This window comes from Crotalus tigris, unplaced genomic scaffold, assembly GCF_016545835.1.
Source record: "Crotalus tigris isolate CLP2741 ecotype Arizona unplaced genomic scaffold, ASM1654583v1 scf7180000023713.2527936, whole genome shotgun sequence".
Taxonomy (NCBI): domain Eukaryota; kingdom Metazoa; phylum Chordata; class Lepidosauria; order Squamata; family Viperidae; genus Crotalus; species Crotalus tigris.
Window position 1 is genome coordinate 372856 of NW_024100135.1, and position 20439 is coordinate 393294.

At 38.2% G+C, this 20439-nt stretch overlaps 1 protein-coding gene across 5 annotated transcripts in view; it reads right to left on the reverse strand.

Moving 5' to 3' along the window:
• Positions 1–19952, reverse strand: part of NINL (ninein like) — a 49428-nt gene extending 29476 nt beyond the window's left edge. For 2 of the 5 annotated variants that reach the window (XM_039320859.1, XM_039320858.1), the window contains exons 1-8: positions 18549–18663; positions 9841–10042; positions 6892–6988; positions 5303–5478; positions 4677–4743; positions 2926–3116; positions 1496–1651; positions 97–264 (exon numbers count right to left, since the gene is read on the reverse strand). In XM_039320859.1, the coding sequence (XP_039176793.1) occupies positions 97–264; positions 1496–1651; positions 2926–3116; positions 4677–4743; positions 5303–5478; positions 6892–6988; positions 9841–10020 (1035 nt within the window). In that variant the 5' untranslated portion in view covers positions 10021–10042; positions 18549–18663. Of the gene's footprint in view, positions 1–96; positions 265–1495; positions 1652–2925; positions 3117–4676; positions 4744–5302; positions 5479–6891; positions 6989–9840; positions 10043–18544 lie in introns of all 5 variants that reach the window. The other 3 variants (XR_005553895.1, XM_039320856.1, XM_039320857.1) reach the window with 3 other exon arrangements.
• Positions 19953–20439: the final 487 nt, after the last annotated feature.

Genomic DNA, 20439 nt, shown 5'->3' on the forward strand with positions numbered 1-20439 from the left:
TCCACCCATTTTTCTTATCAATATAAATCCCTTATTATGAAAAACATCATGCTAAGAATTCCCAGGAAAATCACCAAAGAACAGGTACACAGATACCTTTAAAATCTCTTTGCAGTTTTCAACCCCTTCCCAGGCCCAGATGGAGACAACTTGCTCCACACTTGCAAAACCACTGCCATCGTTAATGCTGGAGAAAAGATTCAAAGCCGCTGTGTTAGATAAAAAAGATGGAGTTGCGGTTTGTTGTCCATTGTCTTTCAAAATCTTCATGATGGAGGAATAAAACAGCGGTGGAGAGAGGAAAAGTAAGTGAATCAGTTTAAATGAATGGGGAATAAACATTTAGGAAAGAATTTAAAAACAACATGTAGGTACATCAGAAAATCCTAAACTCATTATTTAGCTACAACATCTGGCTGAATTTGTCCAGAATGGGGAACTTAGCAAGGCTGTGCCTGTTATGTGCTTTATGAGAGATAACCAGTGAATTCCAGGTTTATTGGCTAGATTAGGAACTTGGGGAAAAAACACATTAAAGGAAACTAATGGCGATTCTGTATTACTGCCAAGAACGTTGCAGAAAATATCAATAGGAGCCAAGCCTAATTTGAGAGAACTTTTATTACAAAATTTAATTTGTAGAAACCCACTCAGATGCAGTAAATACTGTTATCCTGTGTGGGTTTGGTTTGGAATTTTTTTTTCTTTTAAATCAGCTTTGGAAATCCGGTTTTTCTTAAGCAGAACACATAATCTGGATGTATAGATTTAGGTGTTTAAGATTTCCTGCACTAGTGGGATATATTCAACCACACACTTGGGCAAAGGGCTAATGAGACTGACAAAGTAGAGAAGATCAATTAATAAGCCATAATACATTTAATGACATACAGAGCATCCACTGCATCTAACAGATAAAATAAATTAAGAGAAAGTCCAATAATTTCATCATATTGGCCAAAACTTCCCCTGCAGGCTGTTGGGCCCGAGCCACACATTGGATCGCACCCAACACAAAATCTTCTATGATTCTGTCATGCTGTATAATTTATACTACTTTTCCTTTCTCCAGGTTGATCCTTATTTTTATATATGCTTCTATTAGCAATAACATTTCAAGCCCTGTCCTACTCTAGGTATACACTTCTGAAAGTATGAAAAAATATGCCAACATTGTGAAATACAGTTCTAGGTCATTATTTGTCTTGATTTTAGCTTAGCAAGATATGCAAATTCACCCATTATAATCTACTGCTACATATGAACCATGCTACTACCGCTTATTACACAGAGCTCTATTTAAAATACTTTAATAGCACTGTTTACGATTCCAACCAATGGAAAAAATAGGTTTTCTGCTAGATAGCAGCCCGTCATAAAAATCATTAACACCAGTCTGTATGAAAATGCAGTACCTGGAAGCCATTTGAACATTCAAACATTTTCCCTTTGGAACCAAGAATTTTACAAAGAAAATATTATTTAGAATAATTACCTGATTAGGGTGTGATCTTTGCCTTTTTGATTTAAGTGGTGTGGAAGAAAAAGGACAAGGAATGTAGATATGGCTAAATAAGCCATGCTGGAATTCCTTTAAGCTTACTCTGCCATCTCCATCACTATCCAACTTGTAAAATAATTCTTCAAGTTCCTATAGAAAACATAAGGTTTTTAATGTATTGTTATCAGAATCATTCATTTAAGTTAAATGAATTAATTGTGGAATAGAGCAGATTTTCACAGAACATAAATTAGTATTCTAAAAGGCTTAGTTAATTCAACAAGCAGGCTCTGGTTCTCATAATCCGGATAAAATCTAACAAAGTCTTCAATCAAGGTTAAACATTTAACCATCACATGCTGTAACAGTTTAGCAGTGGGCTCTTATCACAAAAGATTTCCAGCACTGGTGTACTAGATTGAAAATCTCACCTTTCTCTGTATAGAATAAAAATGAGAAAAGTTCTTGTTTTCTTCATTCACAGAGAAAGACATTGTCTTCCCTCAACTAAAGAAAGAGGTCATGTATTCTTTCCTCCATGCCAGAAGGACTAGGGGGTAAGACCTTCAGAGGGAAAGGCCATCTTCCTCCAAAGCCACATTCCCTGATCTCAACTAGCTTTCTGAAATAGGGACAATCCAGACCAAGGGCCTGAATCAATTTCCCACTCCGAGTCAATCTAGATTCCAATCCCCATATCATGAAATTTACTGAATGATCATAAACCGTTGCTCTTCTTTCTAGCCTTTCCTACTGTAGAAGAGAACTATGAGAATAAAATACAGGAAGGAAATAGCAGCTTGCAACAGGCAAGATATAAATGTAGCATATAGCATGTATAAAGCCTCTTCAGATTTATTTAAAATACTCATATACTATTTGGAGGCAACAATTACAATTGCTAAAGCAGTGCACAGGGAATACTTCGTACACTTGAGGCACTGCCAAAATGCTGTAACAGGTAGTCCTCAACTTACAAGCACAATTGAACCCAAAATTTATTTTGCTACGTGAGACATTTGTTAAGTGAGTTTTGCCACATTTTAACAACTTTTCTTGCCCCAGTTGTTAAGTGAATCATTGCAGTTGTTAAATTACTAACACAGTTGTTAAGTGAATCTGCCTTCCTCATTGATCTTGCTTGTCAGAAGGTCGCAAAAGTTGATCACATGACACCAGAACACAGCAACTGTCATAAATATGAACCGGTTGCTAAGCATCTGAATTTTGATTATATGACCATGCGGATGCTGCAACGGTCATAAGTGTGAAAATGGTCATAAGTCACTTTTTTTAGTGTCATCGTAATTTTGAACAGTCACTAAACGAACTGTTGTAAATAGAGGACTATCTTTATATTCCATATGTAGCCACCATTTTCACATTCAGTCATCAAGATGAGAATCTCCAAAAGTTTAGCCTACCTCTTTTTCCATCTCCTTGAGTCCAATGTTCTTACAAACAGCATATAGCTCTTGTTTGTTGAGATAGCCATTATTTCCAATGCCAAGATCTTCACAAGTAACCCTAATCTGATTCTCAGTTGTGTTCAAACACAAGGTGGACACTTCTCTAGGATTGTCAATGAGGTTATCATCCCAGGTACACAACTGACCTACAAAAGATTACTTTTACATTAGCAAGAGCTGTGCTTCTAATTACTCTCTTGTTCTTATCAAAGATTATATAAGTCCTCAACTGAAAATCAAATTAAATTTATATTCCATCTTGATTTTTTCTCTAAACTCTTAATTTGGAATTTCTATTATCCATGGAAAATATTTTATCTTTTTATATTATGCAACAAAGATATTAGTTAAATATATAATTATTAATTATACATATTTCAGTTGCAATATTTTATTTTTTCAGTAATACTCAAAAATATCAGAAACACATTATTTTATCTCCACTCTTTTCCTGCCTTTATTTAATTCTAAATATGGATGTAAAAGAAATCTACCAAGATCTGCAAGACATGGTAAACCAGAATCTATGGTAAGCTTTCTTTATTACAAACATTTCCCTAATGCTTTTTTTAAAAAGTTAAATGAATGCTGGATGGCTGTTAAGCGGTTGGCTTTGCCCATCCTTGTAGAGATGCAGGTGGATGAAGGTGAATGGAAGCTGGCTGCCCAGTATTTTGCCTTTTCTGGAGCAGTTCAGCACCATATTTTGTATTACATAAAACCACATCAGAAAAACAGAGGACACTAAAGCAGCTATGAAAGTGAACATCAAAAAATGCAAAGTAAGAATAGACTTTCTCAGGGATTTTATGTGAAATAATTATGTACACTAAATAAAACCACACTCAAAACTACTGTATTACAGAAAAATGTGGAAGATAGTGATTGTAGATACCCTTTTTATATGCTAATTCATTAGAAAACCCAACAGTTCAGAATACCACAAATGCAATTCAAATGTATACTGATTTGTCCATTACTAGCTTTAATAACCCAGCTTTCCAAGCTACATGTTAAACACAGATCCTATTATCTTTTCACAGAGCCCAGAGGAAAATGGACTAATGAGTGCCAAGCTTGGCAATAGGGAATCTACTTCAGCCCGAGAACCAGCCTACAATGGGTGGGACCAGTGTCCAAAGTGAGTGAGACAACATCCCTGCAGATGTGTGATTTTGGACCTTCCTACACACATTCTACACAGTGAGACTTTAAAATGGTCCCCACTCATAAGGGAAGCAATTTTAAACCCTTGCTATAGCACCCATGGCAATATGTAAGAAAATGGTTCAGAAAAGAGGAGCTAATTTCTGTCTGAGATTTTTTTCTCTCTAAGAATATGAATTCAGATAGGCAGAAAATGGGAAGATCAGAGGCTCTAAGATAAGAAAGAAGGCTTCCACATGGCCAATGTGGAGATTCCCACATAACTAAGCTAGATAAATAGATTTATTACTATGCTTGGATTGCCTTCCATGGATTCAGTCCATAAGTTTACCTTATCCATTCCTATTCACTCTGGCAAGAGTTGGAGAGCAGAATTTGAATCAGAGAAACTTCATCTGCAAGGAGTATACTCTGCCTTTTAATTAGAACTTTATCTTGAGCTCATCTACTGAATCACATGGCAAAAGTGGAAATTCCAGAAAATAAACAATAAAAAACAGGTTTCAGTGTTTACTACATATTCTTTTGCTGAGCCCCACCTTGGCCTTCAAAGATCTGCTGCTGCTCTTCTTTTGAGTTTTCAGCCTCTTCATCTGATTTGAGACTCTAAAAAAAGATAACAGAATTTAATGTTCTATAGATTCAGTCTAATAGCCAAAATGAAGGATAGAAAAACAACAGAAGAAAAAGCAAGGGTGAATACAATACAACTTCAAATTAACTCTGCTTCCCATTGGCATCTGACTTCTTCCAATGGCCTAACATGATATACAATATAGGGCAAATGACAATGTGTTGGAGATGTGACCTTCCTTGAGACAGTGTGAGATCCTGTGATGGTCATTAAATGCAAGGACTAATTGTAAATTTTCTTTTTCAGCACTATTATATACCACCAAATGGTTGCTAACAGAGCAATCACTAAACAAGATCTGTATAACTCATTTTTGCAGAGGCTGTCAAATTAGGAAACATCAATGCCTTTGTTGAATATCAGCCAGACTTGGGGCATTTCCTGAGCATCTGGAAGAAATCAGAATACTGAAGAATTCCAGAGACTTATCAAGTCCAAGGCATCACAAATGTAACAAAAGAAACAATTACAACACAACACATGAGAGGTAGTAAAATGTAACACATCTATTTCAAATAGCTCTTTAAATACCTCCACACTCTCCAAAGAAGTTGAACGTCTCAACTGACTTTTTACATTTGTATTTCTCTGCTCCTCTTGTAAATATTTGGGGGTTTCCAATATAGCACTTTCAAGTTCTGGCTTTGTCCGGCAGCCATACCCTTTGGCCTCAGTGATGTACTTGGGCTTAGTTCCATCTGGAATAACTGAATTGGAAATATTTTCAGTTCTAATACAAACAGTAATAGGGATAGGTCCCCTTTTCTCCACCTTCTTTTTGATCCCAAATAAAGCTCTTAAAAACATAACCAACAAACTCTGAGTTCAAAATCTTGAGCTATTGAGGGCCATTATATTGATTGTAAGCTACTTATATGTGAGTCCTATGTGCTGTTGAATAGTAATAAAAGTTTTCACTCAAAACATTCATCATGGACTATGCCCAGAGTTGGTGAGCACAATTGAGATGATGTCACACAGCACATATAAGAACCTAAAGCTTATTCTCTCAGGAAACTTTCTAAAGCCATCTAATTCACCAAGGTAGAACAGAATGATGGGTAAGTAGGCATTTGGATCTGATCCAACACTTTTTCTTTCTTTTTGTCAATTCTAACACCACTGCCCCAATAATCCTTCACTTTTTCCACTATTGGTATAACTCATTCCCAGCTGCTGTTCCAAGGATTTCATGCCTTACAGCAGCACCCAACTGCCGTCTCAAATTATACTTCCTTTTTCTTTCAGGTGCAACTTGTAAGTTTACTTTTTTATCTGTTATACTAAAACAGTAGAAGACATAGAAAATAAGTAAATGTCGAAATCAGTAAATACAACTGTTGAAATATGACTGCGGAGACCCAGGTTCAGATCTCTATTCAACCATGGATCTCATTATGTGATCATTATGTACGAATCTTTCATTCTCAGTGTGATCTACCTGACAGGAATATTGTGAGATAAAACAAGGGGAGACCCAGGCAAGTTGCCCTGACATCCCAAAGAAAAGGTAGAATATAAAATTAATTAGACAATCCTCTTGATAGTAGCCCATTTACACACATAAACTTTATATTAACTGACAGATATGAAAGGACATAGAGGAAACCATTTAAACATTTGTTCATGATCTTGAGAAATATATATCTCCAAAATAACTATTCTGTTTTTATCTCTGGGAATTTCATTATAGAAAGACAATTGATTTAAGTGCACAGAAGCTTACTTTTTATCATTTTCAGAAATCAGTTAATACAGACAGCCTCAGTAAGCAATCTATGGTAACTGTTTCATTAGTAATCCATCAGGCAGCAAATCATAATAAGATACTTCAATTGGTGGCTAAGCTATATCACAGTCAATCTTAAAGCAGAAAATCCAAAACAAGATAGAAGAGAATATTTGTAGCTCAGAGTTAAACTGTGGGGTGCTTGGTGCTCTCTGAGCTTGGTGGTTTTGTTGCAGACGTTTCATTACCAAATTAGGTGACTAGCCTAGCAGTGAAGAATTTACCTAGTTTGGTAATGACAAGTCTGCAAGAAAACCACCAAGCTTAGAGAGCACCAAGGACCCTATAATTCAAAACTAGCCTCTTTTCATGCATTTCATTATTCATTCACCTGGTTCCAGATAGCTGCTCTCATCATCTGAAAGGCCAAGATTGATAGTTGAAGACAATATGGTCACAAAACCTTCCTTAAATTCTTCAAAATTAACCTAGTAAGACATAGGAAGAAAAACATTGTTCAATTGTCTTGAGCAGAATAAAAAAAAAATTGTTCTCACTGCTGTGAGACTAGGTTGAAGTTGCCATAACCTAAAGATGAAGGAGGCACTTAAACAGAGAGGTCAAAAAGCCAGGAATCCTGTCTAGAACATCTCTTCAGGGAGGAAGATAAGAAAAAAACAAGTTAAGGGAACAAAAGGAAAAATGTCATTGAACCAGACAAAGGAAGCTGGGCCAGAGCATATGGAAAAAAAATACCAATCCCTTTAGGGATATAAGGCATCTTGAAGCCTGTCTACTCCTTAGGTCATTTTTTTTAATCCAATAGAGCAGGGGTGTCAATGTTTACTACTTACACCAGCTTTTACAAGAGGAACACAAGTGTAGCTTGTAGTAATCCCAGGAATTCAAATATTGCTGATTTTGCATGAAATCCAATGTATGTAACCACATTACAGAGATCAGAGAGAGAAAGAAAAGCTGAGCATAGTTTCCTGCGGCTTCATGAGACCTCATAAGAACTGACTGATATAAACATACTAGGCAGTGATATAGTTAGACCCTGCTTGAGTAGGGGTAGTTGTCTTAAATTTTCTTTCCAGCTTTCTGATATAGAGGAATGATGGCTGTAACATCTCTGCCCTTCTAATTCTGCCATATGCAGGATTTGCTGCATCATCTAGTATACTAACACTGGGTAAATAACTTTCTCAAGATCAACATCACATCTGATTTATTATAAGGAAGAGATAAGAGGGAACTTAAGCATATTATTTATTTAGGTAGGTGAGATATTAATTCAAAAGGGGATGACCTTTTGGCTGCTTCATTGGGACAAAGGGTATCAAAAGGTTATGAGGTTTGTGGGGGGGAAAGCATGGCAGTTTGCTGCAGGTGCTTTTTTCCCCACAGCTTAGCTCGCTTCTCTTTCAGTTACCAATATTTCAAGAAGAGTGGTTCTCATAAATCAGTTTAGTTGTACTATATAGTTTAAGGGATCATATCGCATCATGTGGAAATGCCGAGACTTCCCATGGAAACAGTACAGCCACACTGCATATTTATTGCTACACAATTACTAATATTTTTTATTAAAAAAATCCATTTTTGAAGGTTGCTTGAAAATACATTACTACCTATTTCTTAATATATTTTTTATTCCATTGGGTAAGGGGAAACCAGGGCATCATCATCTATCAGATCTATTTTGCTTATTCTTTGTAGCAAGAAAAAGAAGAAGGTAAAGTCAGACTTTGGGGAGCACCATTTCCATAATAGAAATATTAAGTTTACTTTTACTTGCAGCAGTCTTTCAATAACACCTATGTATGGGGATAATTATCTCAGTCAATTCAAGAGAACAATTGGCCAGACCACAAATTAGAAGGACAGAAAAAAGGCAATTATTTATAGCTCTATGGTGGGAAACAATGAGGAATATTATACATTACTATGCACAATATATTAGTCTGGATAGTACAAGCCCACCTAAAGTCCTAAAGAATAGAACCTATGTTCTGCATCAGAAGAAATTGGCTGACATTACTGTTTCCAAAGTGAAAAAAATAGAATATATCTGCTGCCTGCAGACAATACTCCCATCTGAATTATGGTTCACAGTGCAAACTATGGCAACTTTCAAGATCAAGTACTTACTTTCCTCACTTCTTGTGATGAAGAAAAAGGAATTAGCAGCTTCTAATTCTAGATAGCATTGCACTGTCATTACTATATAAGTGACAGACAGCTGGGTGGCTATTTAACTTGAATAACTTAACGTCATAACATAACATGCCATTAAGTTGAATTAGAAACATCTGAGCTCTTCTCCTTGATTCCAGAAGGTGAGAAAATAATATTTAATCCCAGAACTCCAAACCTTATCTTTGAGTACTGTCTCAAAGCAAACACCACTTGTAAAAATTATACAGTACACTGGAATTGGCTCAGCCAATACAATAAACATACCATTTTTATTACCACTTGGTAATAAAACTATTTTGATTACCACTTAGACTGCAACTGGGTTAACCAACATGCTCAGCTTCTGGGACCAGCTTCAGTTATGTTGATGGGAGAGAAATCTAGAACTATAACCCCATAGTCCCGTTTTCTGGGACTCTGCGAGGCTTGTTACTCTCTCTTGTTACTTTAATAGTTATATGAAGTCATGGGGCAAGATCATTGATGGCACCAAGTGAGGTAACACCAGTATGCACATATTACCCAGTTTTATATCTCCACTCTACTCAAACTAAGCTGTGTCCTGGTGTCTGGAGACTATGGGAGTCTAGATGGGGACTCAGTGGCTCTGGATTTTAGACCCTCCAGGTTCAAGGGATTTTCCACTGTTGGTTCTGAACATGATTATACTTCTCTGAACAGAACCTGTGCACAATCTGGCAGTCCTTCTGAATTCAGGGCTTATATTTGAAAAACAGATGATAGCCGTAGCCAGGAGGGCTTCTGCAGAGTTTCATATTGTATACCAACTGTGTCCATTTCTTGAACCAAGACACTCTGCTGCAAGTCACTTGCAGAAAGAAAGCCTTTTCTATTGTGGTGCCCATTCTTTGGAATATCATCCCCCTGGAGATTAGCCAAGTCCCAACCCTGCGGCTTTTCATACAGTTCTGAAGCTCCAGTAATACCGCCAGCATGCCTAAGTGCTTGTGTTCGGGAGAATCTGATGGGATAAAAAATACCAAGAACTAGATTTTAAAAGGTGAATGGGAAGGAGAAGAGAGAAAAGAGATACAGCTTTAACCTAAATGCCAAAAAGATGCTGTGTTGGGAACTCAAGAATGTAATATTCAGGTGCAGAAGCCTTGCAGTTACTTACTCGGGTAAACTGATTATTCCCCAAAAGTGTTTCCAGAAGTAAGGGGAGCTCTCTTTCCAGATGCAGTTTGTGGCACAGCTCAGTCAGCTCCTCCTTGTCCAAATACCCAGTGCCTGTAGCATCACAGCTGTCATACACATCCTTGAGCTGAGAGGTATATCTGTTCTCTTCCTCACCCATCCCATAGTATATAGCACACAATCTAGGAGGAATGAACCAGCATTTTAGGATGGGTTATTTCTTGATCTTAAACATTATAATTGAAATATATGTACAATGTAACAGTCTACAAATAAAATCAGTCAATATGCACCTTCTGTAATATTATGAAACTCCAATTAAATATTTTAAAACTAACAACTTAAAGAGGTTTCTCATGCTTTTTTCTTATTCTTTAGAACAACTTTCCAAACCTTATGATCTACAAATATGATGGGTCAAAACCTCCTAGAGACACCAAGAACTCAAACAGAATTCTATTTTTCATTTCTCTTGCAAAATTAGACATTTCACTGAGTTTCTGTCTTCAGTTACAGATAGCGGTATTCCCCTGAAGCCAGAGATCAATCCCTAACAAGTGTTGCACAAGTGTTATGACCTTAGCCTGGAAAATTGCTTGCTCAGAACTGAGTTCAGCCTCATGAATTCACTCAACCTAAGACAGACCATTCATCGCTCTCTGTTCGATATCTACTCACTACTTAGCCTCTTGCAATTTCTCAACAAATGATTTTAAAAACAAATTAAATAGACGAAACATTTTCAGCAAGTTGATCTGGACCTGAATAAACTCCATGAACGTGCTCAAACACTAATGAAATTAATATAAACGTAAGGAATTGTCTTACACCAAGATCATTGGTTGATCCAACTAAGTATTGTATCTACAAGGACTGACGGCACTTTATTATGGCTTCATACAAATCCTGGGTGCCAGCATGGAAGCTTTTGCACATAAACTTGCACTTTGCCACTCAGCTATTTTCCTTCTCCTGATCCGCCTCTAGCAATCTTCCAGCATTAAAACAACTTTATTGAGTTCCACTGCTGCACGTTACAGAAATAATTTAGGGCAGTGGTGGCAAACCTATGGCACGCGTGCCCTCGCCCCAGTACTAGGCCTTCAGCTGGGTTTTATAAAACCTTTTCGCTTTAGGCTTCCGCCGCCATGTGAAAAAAAAAAAAAGGTTCAATCAGTCAATTTCAACTTCTTGCAGGAAAAAAAAGATCTTGCAAAGTTGGAATTGATTGAACTTTTTAGTCCCACCCAGTCTGCTGTTACCACCACAGCCACGCCCACCCAATGGGCCATGCCCACCCAATGGGCCACACCTACCCAATGGACCACACCCACCCGGCTCTCAACGATGCATAAGTGGATTTTGGGTTGCAGTTTGGGCACTCGGTCTCTAAAAGGTTTGCCATCATTGATTTAGGGTAATCCTTTTTATCTAGTGGATGGGCTAATACATCATATTAATCTATAAAGGTGAGTTTGGGGGAAAGATAATGTGCAAATTCAGTCAATGGGATCCTCCTTCACTTTCTCTGTCACCATATCTTAAAATCTTTTGAAGCTGTGAATAAAAGATTAAAATTAATGTAAATAGTGAAATTTAAATGACACAACAGATAAAAATATTCTCCAGTTCACAGCTTAGAATTAATTCAGATTATAGTGGGATATATATTGTAAATAAAACCCAGAAAATATATTCACAATATTCAACTTGAACATTAACCAGACAGAAACAGTGAAGACAGAAGATTTTAACAATTGCTTAAAGTTTATCAACGTTAAAACTCTCCCCGCAACAAGGGACGTTGATCCAGTGGCCCCTTCCCAGAAGCCCCTCCTGAGTAATCTTGTATTAAGGATTATTTAGTTAGGCATTGTACTTAATGGAGGAATATATAAATGTACAAGGCTGCCTCCCCCAATAAATAAATAAATGGCTGAACTAATGTGAATTACAAAATCCAACTGTGTCAAAACTCAGACTAGGTTGACTTATTAAAAGAAAACTCAGTCTTGCAATCTTTTGATATACCAAAGGAAAATAAAAGATTGGATGGGGAAGCAAATATAGGAGAATCAATACAAAAGAATTTAACATTATTCTAACTGAAATAATGAGAGCTGGTCTCTTATTATGGCTGTCATGAGTAACTCCCACATATGATCAGTTTGCTGATCTTTGAGATTTTATGTTATTTTAGACCAGTGGTTCTCAACCTGTGGGTCAGGACCCCATTTGGGGTTGAATGACCATTTCACGGGGGGTCGCCAAACAACACAGTCCGCCATTTTTTTCCCCTTTTCCTTAGCTGTGCTACTCCCTTTTATTCTATTGGCTTTTGAAAACCAATAGAATAGACTCTCTTGAATAGAGTCTAATTCTATTGGCTTTCAAAAGCCAATAGGAATTGTCCAGGCTGTCTCTGCCCTGCTGAACCCGCCAAAAGTCCCATTCTGCAAACGGTGCTGCAAGTTGTTTGCAGCGAAGGCGAGCTGTCTGGAAGTTTCCACCCCTCCCTGCTGAGCAACTACTAAAAATGTAAGTAAAAGAGGGCCAGGGGTGGGAGGTGGGAGGCCGGCGGGCGCAGGGAGGGTTGCTGGCGCACGTGGGGTCCGGCAGGTGCCTTACCTCCCTTGGACTGGGCCAGCTGGTGGCCCAGCCGGTGGTCGGCCTGCGCCGTCTCTGCCGCTTGCCAGCTACACCTCAGCCGGTGCAGGGGGTGGCACCGCGCATGCGCGGCGCTCCCGGGCAGAGAAAGTCCTCAACTTACGACCGGTTGGATAGTCCTCGATTTACGACCGGTTGGGTAGTCCTCGACTTACGACCGGTTGGGGTCACGCATTAAAAAGGTTGAGAACCACTGTTTTAGATGTTTGGGGCAACTGGTTCAGTCCAAATATAGCAGTGCATAAATTACATTGTAATAAAAGAGATCATTAGTAGATCAATTCTTTTTTTTAAAAAAACTGAAGTGTCTTCTACTCCAAAGCCTTTTAGGATTGAAGTATCAATTTCTTTTAATTTGTAATGTAACTATTTCTTTCCAGAAATATAACCAAGAAAAACATGAATGAAAAAATGGAAAACTGTATCAGTCCATAGCCCCCAAAATCCTCAAAGCTCATCCAAGCAGATTTTCATCTGATAGAGAAAAAAGGTTGACTCAAAAGTATTCTTGGCAGTACAACAGTTGTACTAATGCTAGAAGGCATATTAAAAATGCCTGAATAAGCATTTCTACCACATAAATGCTTATGACACACTTCTTTCAATGTTTTAGGGCCAAACCACAGGCTATCATTTATCTCTTATTTCATTTGGGCCCAGGTTTCCAGCTGCTGGCTGCTTTTTTTTAATCCCGAAGATCTAAGAAAAGCAAAGTAAGAGTCATGCAGAATCAAGTCAGGTTCTAAAACAGGCATGTGCAAACTGTGGCCCTCATGCAGCCCTGGATAGCTAGTAATGCGGCCACACAAGATCGTAAACTTTTAACATTATTATGTGATTTTTAGCAATATATATATGTGTGTATAACAAATAAAAGAAAAAAAAACAACCAGTGGAGACAAAGACAGTTTGCCTGATGCAGAACAACTCGGTGCGATAAGGATTAACACAATCAATGGGTCGATGACTGCTCAAGGAGCCGGGCGCAGAAGCAGGAGGCTATATGAGCTGCCTTCCCAATCTCCTGCTATTCTAACTCTGATGACTCAGGCAGTTTTTTGGCCGGACAAAAGCTCAGTAACTCTTCTTAACCACAGACTTGTTTATATTAAACAGGCTGGTTTATTATATCCTGGTGTTCATTTTTTCTTTTATTTGTTAGCATAATGCTCAGGATTCGAATTTTTAGTATTTTAAAAGACAATATGTGTGTATATATATTAATTATATTATATATATTATATGTGGCCCAAGACAATTCCTCTTCACCCAATTCAGCCCAGGCAAGCCAAAGGTTGGACACCATGTTTTAAAAGGTATTCAAGTTTTTCCATAGTTTTGAAGTTCAGATTCCTAGGTGTAAATTTAGATACAATTAAAATAGTTTCCTTCAAATAGAGCTTGATTTCTGATTACTTATATAATTGAACCTCTGTGTAGAAATGCACAAGGCAACTCAAATGTACAAAATTTTACAAATTGCCCTTAATCTAGTGTCGTCCAAATAATGGGAGATAACTGAAGTTGAAATCTAAACATCTAGAGCAGGAGTCCCCAATTTATGGTCCATGCCAGCAACCAGTCTACACAAACAAAGCCCCATTCACGAGATGCAGGCAGCATGCAAAATCACGCCCTCTCTGGTCCGTGGAAAAACTTCTTTCTACGGAACTGGCCTCTGGTGCCCAAAAGATTGGGGGGCCCAGAACTAGAGGGCAACAGACTGTATTGTAGAGGTGGTTCTTGACTTACAACCAGTCATTTAGCAATAGTTCAAAGTTATGACAGACTTCCCTCAGGGTACTTATGACCCTGATTTGAAATTCTGATGTCCCCTCCCCCATAGTCATATGATCACATTTTGGGTGCTCAGCAACCAGCCTGTATTTACAGCTGTTTTCAGTGTCCAACAATCAAATAACCAGAATTTTTGATGTTTTTAATAGGAAATTAGCATTTACTTCTGGTTTCTGGCAAAAAATGCCTATTGCAAACAATGTTCACTTAAGAACTGACACATTAGTTTAACAACCGTTGCAGTGAAGGTCATAAAATCAGGTACAGTCACATGATGACCCACTTACAACCAATATGATTTACAACTGTAATTCCAGGCTCAATTACGGTCATATATCAAGGAGTACTTGTATGTACTATTTCTTAAAAAAGAGATCTGAAGCATCCACACTTGGCTTCTATTGTGATAAAGCTGTGGTAAGTGGACCATTAATCTAACCAATTGAAAATATTTTTTGCATTTCTAAAAATACCATCGTCAAACTGCAATAATTTCCTTGAGTTCTAATACGTTCTCATACAATATTATATAGAGGATGAAATAGTCTCCAGTTTGTTTTCTTGATTAGTGAAGAAGAATGTCTTGGATTATGAAAAAAATTAATGAAAGATGGCCTTGCATTTATTTAGCACACACAACACAACTATTTATATGCAGGCTTCTTCAGGCAGAAACTACTCCTGCTTTGGTGAAGTCAACCTGTTCCTGCAAGATGCCACAGTTGCTTTAGCAAATTGGCAGCAGTGGCCAAGACGAAATATTAGTTAGTATTAAGAACTATAGGATCAGTACAAATTGTTAACCAGCAAGAAAGCATTTAGATTTTTGACACTAATCCCCAAATGAGGTTTCTGCTGAGGGAATAATATAAAAGGTGATGGGACAAATATTCCAACTGTCAGTTCCTTATTAAAATATCTGAGAGTATCAACAGGCTGAACTGGAGCTCAATCAAACAAACTGGCTTTCCACCTGAAACAATTTCAGATTATATTTGCACATCAGTTTTTCTGGTTTTACACAGACCCTTCAGTTATTCCATCACCCATTAAGCTTTCTCCAATTCCATTCTAATTAACCTCCTAAGAAAATATTGTTGCCTCCTTAAGTTATATAGTCATAATAAACAGATTTTCCTATTCAACTTTCCCATGTGTTTGACAAATGATAACCTACCCTTTATTGATAATACCTTTATCCTTAGTACCATATAATTCCACTACTAAAGATCCTGATTTCACATATTGTTGGGAACATGAACCACCCCATCCCTAAAATGTTGTGTAATTATTATTGTTACATTTGTATTCTGCCTTTATTTATAAATAATTTAAGACAGAAAACATAAGTAATATTTCTTCCTATTTTCCCCATAACTCTGAGATGGTTGGGCTGAGGAAGAATGGCTGGCCCATGGTCACCCAGCTGCTTTCATGACTAAGGCAGGATTTAAACTCATGGTATTCTGCTTTCCCTAACCACTACTCCAAACTGGCTAAAACTCTTTAGGGATTCTAGACTTAAGTTTACTGTTTTATTAGTCCTTTGTTTTGAACTTTTTACAATATTGCATTTCATGTCTATTGGAATTTTTATTTATTTAATACCTGGCTCTTAAAGATGTTTTCCCCTTTGCCAAACAATGTACCTTTTCATACATTACAAATCTTCTGGCAAGATGTGTGTTATATTGTCCATTATTTAGTATAATGTTTCTGAACCTCAGCAGCTTTAAGATATGTAGACTTCAAATCCCAGTTGAATTTTGATAGTTGAAGTCCATACATTGACATAGTAATATTAAGTGCTAAATACCTTTTTTGTAAATCAATCTATTTTCCAAGCAAAGATGTAGGGAGACATTTCTAGTTCTGGAAGCTTCCAAACATCTCTTCCGAGTCTGTTATGGGACTGCATGGGATAACATTCTTAGAATAGAATAGAGCTGGAAGGGACCTTGGAGGTCTTCTAGTCCAGCCCCCTGCTCAAGCAGGAGGACCTATACCATCTCAGATAAGTGATTCTCTAGCCTCATCTTAAAAATCTCCAGCAAGCTGTTCCACTGGTTAATTGTCCTCACTGTCAGGAAGTTTCTCCTTAATTCCAGGTTGCTTCTCTCTTTGATCAGTTTCTTGTCCTGCCCTCTGATGCTTTGGTGAATAATGTGACCCCCTCTTCTTGGTGGCAGCCCCTCAAATACTGGAATACTGCTATCATGTCTCTCCGATTTCTTCTTTTCTTTAAACTAGCTAAACCCAAATCCTGCAGCAGTTCTTTGTATGTTTTAGTCTCCAGGCCTTTGATTGTTTTAGTTGTTCTTCTCTGAACTTTTTCCAAGGTCTCAACATCTTTTTTGTAGTATGGTGACCGAAATTGGTTGCAGTATTCCAAGTGTGGTCTTACTAGGGTTTTATAAAACGGTACCGTATATGCCGGTGTATAAGACGACTTCCGGAAGTGCTAAACTCGGCGCCAAAGATGGGGGTCATCTTATACGCCGAGTCGTCTTATACGCCGGAAATACTGGTAGTTTCCGGTGTATAAGACGACGTTCTAGGAATGCGGCTCGGCGATAAAGACGGGGGTCATCTTATATGCCGGGTCGCCTAATACACCGGCATATACGGTACTAATAGTTCATGTGATCTTGATTCTATACCTCTGTTTATACAACATAGGATTGTATTAGCTTTTTTGGCTGCTGCTGCACACTGCTGGCTCATAGTCAAGTGATCATCCACTAGGACTCCAGGGTCCCTCTCATAATTACTGTTTTTAAGCCAGGTCTCGCCCAATCTGTACTTGTACCTTTGATTTTTCCTGCCTAAATGTAAAACTTTGCTTTTCTCCAAATTGAAATTCATTTTGTTGGATAGGACCCATTGTTCAAGTTTGTCAACATCTTTTTGGATCCTGAGTTTGTCTTCTAGTGTGTTGGCTACACCTGCCAGTTTGGTGTCATCTGCAACTTTGATGAGTTCCCCTTCAATTCCCTCATCTAAGTCATTGAGGAAGATATTGAAGAGTACTAGGCCTAAGACGGAACCTTGTGGTACCCCACTGCTTACTTCTCTCCATGAAGATGTAGTGCCATTGAAGACCACTTGTTGAGTACAGTTTGCCAGCCAGCTACAGATCCATCTGATGGTGATATTGTCTATTCCATCTTTTTCTACCGTAGCTTACCAAGTAGTAGGTTGTGGTCTACTTTATCAAATACCTTACTGAAATCTAAATATACTACGTCCACAGCAATTCACTGGTCTACTAGTTTAATCACTTTATCAAAAAATGAAATAAGATTGGTTTGGCATCATCTGCTTTTAACAAACTCGTGCTGTCTACTAGTTATAACTTTGTTTATATAATTTATAACAAAGTTATGTTGAAAACTGTACAGGAGATTAAATATATATCAATGCAAACAAGTAATAATATAGTTTGTTGCAAAACTGATGTTTATTCTTTGAGAATTTAAGTACCAATAGTTTAGGGCAGCTATCTAAGTGTGTTTGTAAAACTTTAATTTGGTTTAAATCTTAAGTTCTTCAGCACAAATGTTTTGTGGGTAATAGCTTCTCTCTCTTTTAGTGATTATTATGGACTAATGTCTGATGGAAGAGGTAGCAATGATTTCCTTTTATTTGGTTTCTCTAAACAAAGGAAAGCCTAACGAGCATTTCATAGCTGCAATATTATTCCCTTACTTTAAAACTTTCGGGGCAACCAAAAATTTCAGGAATCTTCATAAAGCAAATGTCTCTGCTGAATGTTTTTCTGCAGTTTATGCAGCATAAACGGCTGCAGTTAACCATCTGATAACAGATAAAGGGAAGCAGCCCCCGATACGTTAAAGGAAGGTAATTCAGACTTAAGTTAGAATTCATGTCAAAATATGCTAAAAGCAAGTCACTGAAAAAAGAAAAACAGAAAGTAGTCTCCATGTCCGATCTGGAAAGTCTGGTTTTAAAACAATGAATAAGCCAGTTTTTATCGTAAAATAAAAAGTTTGAAGACGTGAAACCATAAGTAAAGCAAAAGCGGTGTTTTCCTATGTAGACGAAAACAAGCGGCACAGACATACACACAGCCAAACCAAATTGCCCGCAAGGGGAATTAAACTATTTCCTCTGAGGCCAGTGTTTTTCATACTTCACTTTCATTCTCCAGTTAAGGAGAAATATTCGGATCCACCAAAGGCCGGCACCGCGCAACACACCTACTTTCTTCGGGGTCCTTTACTAGCCAAGCAGCATCGCCACCGCGCAGGCACCTCTGAAGAAAACTCACCCGCTGCGCTCCCAGCCTCTTTGTCTCCCGGGAGTCTGAATACCAGCGTGCACTCCGTTTCTCTCCTCAGGCGCCCCTCCCCTGGCGGCGCTAAAGGAAGCAGCCACCGGCTCGCAGGCGCTTCGGTCTCGCTGCCAGTTTTCCCAGCCTCCTTCCAACGCCTAGCCAGTTACAGCTTTCTCGCCCTCCTCTCAAGCGGGTACCTCTTGGCAACTGCTGCACGTTACCAGGAAGCGGCGAACTGGGCTCCAAACGGGTCTTCGGTTTCTGCTGTTTCAAATAGCGAAAACGGAGCGCAGCCGGGGTACCGTAGGAAAATTCCCCGAGATGGCTTTGGCTGCAGAAATGAGGGTGCTGCCCGGTAACATACACGCAATTAATATTTTCGTGTGGCGGAAGGAAAGGCCGATATACCATTTACATAGAAGGAAAATATTCCCTATTCGATATGGCTTATTCCATACTGGATTTGTGAGAGTGTTGCCTTGACATTTCTTTCGATCTGGCAGGTCAGTTTTTCCCCAGCTAGTGTTCTTCAGCCGTTTTGGATTCCAACTACCATGGTTGTTGAGAATAATAGGATCAGTCGTAAATAGCCCAACTCATTTGGAGGGCAGTGGGATGGGAAAGGAGGCTTTAACTTGTCTTAACATGTTAATGTAAAATGGAAATACTTGTAAGTTAAAGCCAACTTAACTTACAAGTTAACTTAACTTACAAGTTAACTTATCTTCTTTGTCACCTCCTATGCATGTGAAAAGCACTAAGATGACCCTTCTCAGCTTCCTCTTCAGAAGGCCAATACATGGAGTTCCTTCACACGCCATTGCAGATTCTAGTCCTCTGTTCATCCTCATTGCCCTTTTCTGAACTTGTTCCATTTTTTGGGAAAGCATATTAAGGTATAGTGCCAGAACTGAATGCAGTGAGGGGCTCTGATCAATGCAGAATAAAGTCAAACTTTACTCCCCCCCCCCATTCATTTACATTGTCTCTGTTCATACAGCTTAAAATTGGATTGCTTGGTTTTGCAGCCATATCACAAAGCTACCGTAATTTAAATTCATATTTGTATTTACTGGTATATGTCAACTACCATTCCAAGATCTTTTTCATAAGTATTGATTCCAGGCCGGGGACTCCCAGTGCTTTTAATTTCTCATTCCGTAGTGTACATATTTGTTTTCATCCTATTTTATCTAACCTATGAAGACAATTTTGTGCTTTTCCTTTTCTTCTGAAGCATTAACTCTTCATAAGTTTTGGTGTCATTTGCAAATTATAACCTTTTCTTTCTTAGACATAAAAATCTGATGGTACAGGGATTACTCATGTGGAATTTCATCTGATATTTCATTCCAATTTTATTTATTTTTATCCTGCCCTTATTATTTTTACAAATAACTCAAGGTAGCAAACATATCCAACATACCTTCCTCCTCGTATTTTCCCCACAACAACAGCCCTATGAGGTGGATTGAGCTGAGAGTAACTGGCGCAAAGTAATCCAGCAGGTTTTCCTGACTAAGATGAGACTTGAACTCAGTCTCCCAGTTTCTAGCCTGCTGCCTTAACCACTAAACCAAACTGGCTCTTGATGAGAATTTGATGAGAACATGGCACACGCTGGGGGGAAAATAATGAAAGTTGAGGTCCAATACATCTCAAACATACTGTATTGGGCTAGGCTACAACAAACACACATCCAATAGTATATAAAGGGCAGCAGAATCAAACAGTGAGCTCTGCTCCTACCATATTTCATAACACTTGTCAAAAAGGGGTGGAACTTATTATTTCTGCTGCTTTTGTCATTCCTCCCCC